This window comes from Orycteropus afer, unplaced genomic scaffold (assembly GCF_000298275.1).
Source record: "Orycteropus afer afer isolate SDZICR_OR568_19922 unplaced genomic scaffold, OryAfe1.0 scaffold00027, whole genome shotgun sequence".
NCBI classification, from domain to species: domain Eukaryota; kingdom Metazoa; phylum Chordata; class Mammalia; order Tubulidentata; family Orycteropodidae; genus Orycteropus; species Orycteropus afer.
In genome coordinates, this window is record NW_006921614.1 from 10,800,171 (window position 1) to 10,806,544 (window position 6,374).

General features: G+C 42.0%; 1 protein-coding gene across 1 annotated transcript in view; it reads right to left on the reverse strand.

Moving 5' to 3' along the window:
• PRPF4B (pre-mRNA processing factor 4B) overlaps window positions 1–1,710 on the reverse strand; it is a 52,995-nt gene extending 51,285 nt beyond the window's left edge. The window contains 2 exon segments of the mRNA XM_007935355.2: window positions 1,575–1,635; window positions 1,638–1,710. Coding sequence (XP_007933546.2) covers window positions 1,575–1,635; window positions 1,638–1,710 — 134 coding nt within the window.
• Between the last annotated feature and the right edge of the window lie 4,664 nt (window positions 1,711–6,374).

The window sequence follows — 6,374 nt, forward strand, 5'->3', positions numbered from 1 at the left end:
GCAATTCATATTGCAAGGGCCTAAATAAATATATGTTATTTTCAGGGTAGTATTATTTGACTGTGAATAAAATATGGCTGAACCACTCCTCAAAATTCCTGAAATCAAATCTGTTGTTGTTGGTAGGTGCAACTGAATCACTTTCAACTAATAGCAACCCAATGTGACAGAGCAGAACTGCCCCACAGGGTTTTCTACAGGGACATACTACAGAACTTTTCACAGACTACTAGAAAAATCAGCTGTATAGCATAAGATCTGTGCTGCATTGTTACACTGTAATTGTGCCACACAGTGAGCTGAGTCAGAAACAATAGAAGGCTAAGTGTCTATGGTACCAGTTAAAACTTTAGATTTGGAGATCTTAAGTTCAACTGGGAAGATGATAAAGTAGCTTTCAAAAGCCCTTATTAAAAAAAAAAAAAACTCAGTATAATTCCCTGTCTAGCACAGTAAAGCAAATCTTTCTGAGGTGCCCACAACTGGATGCACAGCAATGAAGTGTCAGGCCATCTGGTGGCAAAGGTTTCTCCTATCTTCCAAAGTTGCTAGGAGACTGTACCTATGTCCTTCTTAAAACGGATGGAAATAAATCTGATTAATGCACGTGTAAAAAAACGGTAGCAAAAAGAATACTGTTAAAAAACTCATTTGTCTTTCAGATTCTTGCTTGGAGTTTTCCTAGTAAAAACACGAAAAACAAAGTACTGCTTTTAGTTAAGCAATTGATTAGCCGCCGTGGCACACAAAAGTATGTTTTCATTTGGCTGCTTGGACTCTTATATTAGCTTAATTATAAAGTGTTTAGTTTGGAAATAACTAAGAATTTCCACTACTTCCTCGTGTCCTCCTAAAAAATGGCTACAAACTGAGGCCAAAACTGCCAGGCCTGAAAAGCAAAGACTGTATCTTACTTTGACTCCAGTTTGAAAGTTGGCAAATTAGCTGCCAATAGGTAGGAAAAAAATAAATAAACCAGGGGGTTGCTGGAGTAAGGAGTACACGGGTAGAGGGATGGAAGTATCCCGCTATCCAAAGTATAGCTCTGGGATGGTCAAACACTGGGGTCCCTACACGCATTCTCTCTGCTTCTAGATCCTAAAATTAACACCATTAACAGAGTGACCGGGAGTACTGCACGAAGAAAAAAAGAGTTTGGGGTTCCGAAGCATGCCGCCTCTCGGGTACCCAATACCGATGTCGCTGAACGCTATGGTTAAGGAGCTCCGCTCTGCGTCCGTGGAGAAAGAGGAAGGGCGACCCTCACCGTAGCTGCAGCCGCCACGCGCACCGGACCTGTAGAGGCCGCTGGCGCCTACGCCTCCCAAGGCAACGACGCGCGCCAGGCCGCGGCCGCCTCCGACCCAACAGCCGCGGCCTCTGGGGGAGCGAGACTCCAAGGCCGCTAGCCCGCTCCTCACGCCTCCCGCCCCACAACGTATCGCGTGGGGAAAACAAAGTTTGGCTCTCGCCGTTAGGCCTGAACTTTCCCGCCTGTCTGTGCAGGTCCCCGCCGTTTCCCATTCAGTATCCCCCAACTCTGCCCTCTCGGACCATTAACATAGATTACTCACTCTGTCTGTTCCCGCAGCGACGGAGTCTCCGTGGCGGCCATCTTGAACTTCCTGACTTCTGGCGGCGGCGGCAGCGGCTGACCGGGCGGTGGAGGCTGGCGGTACTGGAGGAAGAGGAAAAAGAACCGTCGCGCATGTGCTAAACACGTAGGAGAACGCGAAGATATGAGTCCGCTCTAAGAATCCGGATATAAAACGTTGCATCCGGGGACGAGACCCGAACGTCATGACGCAACTTCCGTGATGTTGGGTGCCGTATTGCCTATGGTTTGAGTACGACTCGGTGGCTTACCTAGCTAGTCAGTGATACAGCCTGGAATATGCTCCTTAGGTTTCTGGAGAAGAGCGTAAAAGGAACGGGATATGGGTTTCGCGTGTGCAGATCCGAGAACGGTTTGCTGTGGGGTCCAGATGTTGGGTTAACATTTTTCTTAAAAGAGGGCAAACGAAATAATTATTTTGATCCTGAACTGAGTTAGGGGCATGATAAGTGCTTCACCACCAGGCTAGACAGTTCACTCTGAAGTGGCATTAAAGGAAGGTTTTATAGAAGGGCTATTTGAGAATACTGGAAAGTTAAGGCTGTACCTGGAACATAAATGCCTTTTAACATGCAATTATTATTGATATATTTATTTTGAATTTTGGAACTTAGTTTCAACTTTTGCTAAGTCTGAGGATAACATGATTTGAGAGTTATTTCATTACTTGTGAAAATTGATTTTTTTGAGGGGCCAAATTGCTTCATGTGCTTTTTGTTTTTCGTTAACAATGGACTCTCCAGAAATGTAATTAAATGAATTATTGTATGTGACAGTGTTTACTGGCTCTTGGAGAGCACCCAATACCAGGTAGGTTCTTAAATTCCTCTCAAAGAAGAAAGAGAGAGACAGCTTTCTGCATACTGTATGAGATGGGTGTGTCCAAGAAATTTGAGCTTTGAATCTCTGTGGTCCTTATATATTTCTTGATTTCTACAGGGGAAGAGTTCTAAATATTCTAACCAAAGAAGCCACTGGTTGGCTGAATTACGAATATTAAAATATTAAGCCCCCTCTTCCCCAGGATCCCTTAATAATGTGAAACACCACGTTAATCATTGAATGATTGATTTTTGTGGATATTGCTTCATGATTGTAGCATTGCTTTCTATGGTCCTTAATTATGTTATTTTCTTCAGTAAGGATTACTTCCATCCTTAACAATCAGATTCAGATATAATAACTTGGAAGACTTCTTTTGAAGGAAAACATTTTCAGAAATATGTCAAGAAAGATTTTCATTTTCAGCTATATATTTAGGTACTCAGGAGCTCTGGGAGCTCAGTGCCTAAAGTGTCTGATTGCTAACCGGGAGGTTGATGGTTCAAACCCACTGGCCACTCCATGGAAGCAAGACTGGGCAATCTACTTCCCTAAAGATGTACCACCTTGGAAACCCAATGGGGGGTCGCTATGAGTCAGAATCTACTGGGTGCCAGTAGATTTGTTTTCTTTTGTTTTTGTTATTTAGTTACTCATGATACTAATTTGGAATCTCAGAGTTCTAATTGTTCTTGCCTCTAGGTTCCCACAACCTGTATATCTTTTCAAATATATTATGAATTTAGCCTTGTATTTATAGTTAATTTTTATATTACCTGCCCCTCCCCCCATGAAAGCAAAGCCAAGTGTCATTGTGTCAAAAATTTCTCAAATAGATGTTATTAAAATAACAAAAGGAAGACACTAGGAGGAGTTAAGGGCAGCAAAGGTAAATAGCCCAACCTGTAATAATAGCAATAACAGTAATAATAATCTGGATACATAGATAAGTACTCAGGGTAAATGGGTGAGAAGGTGAATGGGACTACACCCATCAATATATGTAGTTTTGACAAGATATTTCTTCATATGTATTTTTATGCACTGCAAATATATTCATGTGTGCTATGGAGCATGAAACAGGCAAAGTTATATGAACTTCTTATCCGTAATCAAACACCTTAAGGGAAAGAGTTTCTGGGTCTGGAGACTCAGAGCCATAGTCTCAGCGAACACAACTGACATAACAGTACCCAAACTACTACTTATTTGGGTGAGTAGTGACTGGGGTCTTAAGAACTTGTGAGCAGTCATGTAAGGTGCTTTCTGACCCTCCATCCAGAATAAAGAAGAGTGAAGAAAATTAAAGATACAAACAGTCCAGAGGACTAATGGACTACATGAACCCTATCTTCCATGACCCTGAGACCAGAAGAACTACATAGTGCCCAGCTACCACTGCTGGCTGCTCTGAAAGAGATCACAATAAGAGATGCTGGAGAGAGTGGGAGAAAAATGTGAAATAAAACTCAAAATCATGAAAAAGACAAGGCTTCTGGTCTAATTAGAGACTGGTAGAACTCCTGAGACTATGGCCCTTAGACACCCTTCAAGGCTGGATTTGAACTCACCTCCGTGGCTCAACTTTCAGCCAAATGATTGACAGCCTAGCAGATGAACAGTGATAGGGAGGTGTATTCTCCTTAGAACAATCAATCATACAAGATCAAAAGGGCAGCATTTGTCCAGGAATAAAATTCAGAAGAGATAGGAAGAGGGAAGGATCAAAGCAGTAAACACATGAAGTAGGAAGAGTGTTGTAACATTGTGAGGCTTGCAATCAACATCACAAAACAAAATGTATGACTTGTGGAATAAAAAACCAATTTGCTCTGTTAAACTTTCACCCAAATCACACACAAAAAATAAAAATTGAATAGTTCATTTATTGAATATTAATTACACAATTTAGTTATTAATTCCATTGATAGTTTTAAAATGTTAATAAATTATCTTTAAATAAATAAACCAAAACCAACTTCCATCAAGTCAATACCAACTCATAGCAACCCTAAAGAACAGAGTAGAACTGCTCCATACGTTTTCCAAGGCTGTAAAACTAGGGATGCATCCTGCCTCATCTTTCTTCTGTGGAGCAGCTAGTGGGCTTGAATTGTCAGCCTTTTGGTTAGCAGCCAAATACTTTAACCACTGTGCCACCAGGGATCCTTTAAATAAAGTACTTTAAAAATTAAACTAGTATATTTGTACAAACCTGTAAGAGACCTCATCATGAAAATAAGTGGAATATGCTTTAAGGCAAAAGGAGAAGACTGGGTCAGGTACTGTTACCACCTTTTATGAATGAGAAAACTCACTAAGAGGTAAGGTAACTTGCTTATGACAATTCAGTTCCTAAATAGCAAGCCAAGATTTGAATTAAATTCTGAACCCCACGTCTGCTTTTTCCTTCTCACCTTATTGCTTTACACAAGAATACCTTGTTTAGCACCTACTCAGTGTTGGATTACCCAGTAAGCAAGGCAAGCATGTTCAAACTAGCATATTTATATATATGCCCTTTATACAGTTTTTGCAAGCTGCAACCCTCTCATGCATTGGTTTCCTATTGGGCTGTGCAAGTTACATGAATGTGGGCTTATTTAAATGGATGGGTTATATGTGAAAAAATACAGTACCTGTGTTTACTTACTAATCTGTAGAAAACAATTTCACATTTTTTTCCCACCACATCAAAGATTCTAAATATGGCTGACATCTATCTCTCCCCCAACCCCACAGCACTTTCCTACAGAATCAAAGCCTCTTTTCAAATTTACAAAACCTGACAGGGTCAGAGAACCCAATAAGCAAGGTAAGCACCGGTTTGCTTGTACTTAGTAATCTGCGGTGAACAGTTTCACCTAGGTTTCACCACAGATGGTGAACACTTGTTGAACACGTGCCCACAGCTCTTTGGTATTCAAATATTTGTTGAATGAAGGTAACTGAAAAGAGCACTGCATTGGAACTCAGATATGCCTATTTCACTTGACAGAAGGTTGTAGAGCCTTCCTGGTTGGTTAGTCGGCAGCTCTTAGGCTGGTCTCTTTCCTCAATCATTGTTTTAACTCTCCTAGGTTCCGTTCTGGTAGCATAGTGCCTAAGGCACTTGACTACTAACCAGAAGGCTGGCGGTTCAAACCCACCAGCCACTCCTGGGAAGGAAGATGGGGTAATCTATGTCCCCAGTGATACTGCCTCAAACCGAAGGAGGGGTCTCTATGAGTTGGGTCGGACTGGAAGCCACGTAACAACAGGTTCCGATCTGCACTAGAATTCTTTATGCTCCAGATGGAGATGAAACTAAATCACTTTGAATGTGGGAGGTGGAGAACAATTGGCGCTAAGGTGATTCAGGTTTGAAGCCACACTTTGACTAAAGTTTAGACTTGAACAAACCATTCAACTTTTTTCAAAAGCGCATATTAAAAGTACTTTTAGAAAATGATGCTGGCAAGATTTCCTTTAAAAAATTCTCACCAAATTCACTTGTACAGGGGCCATCAGTTCGGTGAGTGAAGGATTTGTCCGGACTCACCCAAAACTATGTTGGTGTAGTTTTGCAAAAGTCTAGTGTTTTGAAGGCACCGTAAAAGCAAACGTCCATGTAACTTTGATCATTCAGAGCAAACGTCCATGTAACTTTGATCATTCAGCAAACATTTTTCAAGCGCCGACGTTAAGATGAACATTTTCTTGTAGAAGCTTTTTTTTTTTTTTTTCCGCCACAAACCCAGACGTGACGCCTCGAGGGCGGGGTTCGGCGAGTGCGCGGCCCCTGGGAGACATGTGTGAGCATCTGGGCCAGGGAGCCGGGCTGGCCTGATGAAAAGCCAGGGTCTGTAGCCGGACTCTTAAGTTCCTCAGTGAGTCTGAGGCAGGCTTTTTCCCGCCGGGTCTTGCGCTCCCCGCGGCCCATAGGACCCCACTACTG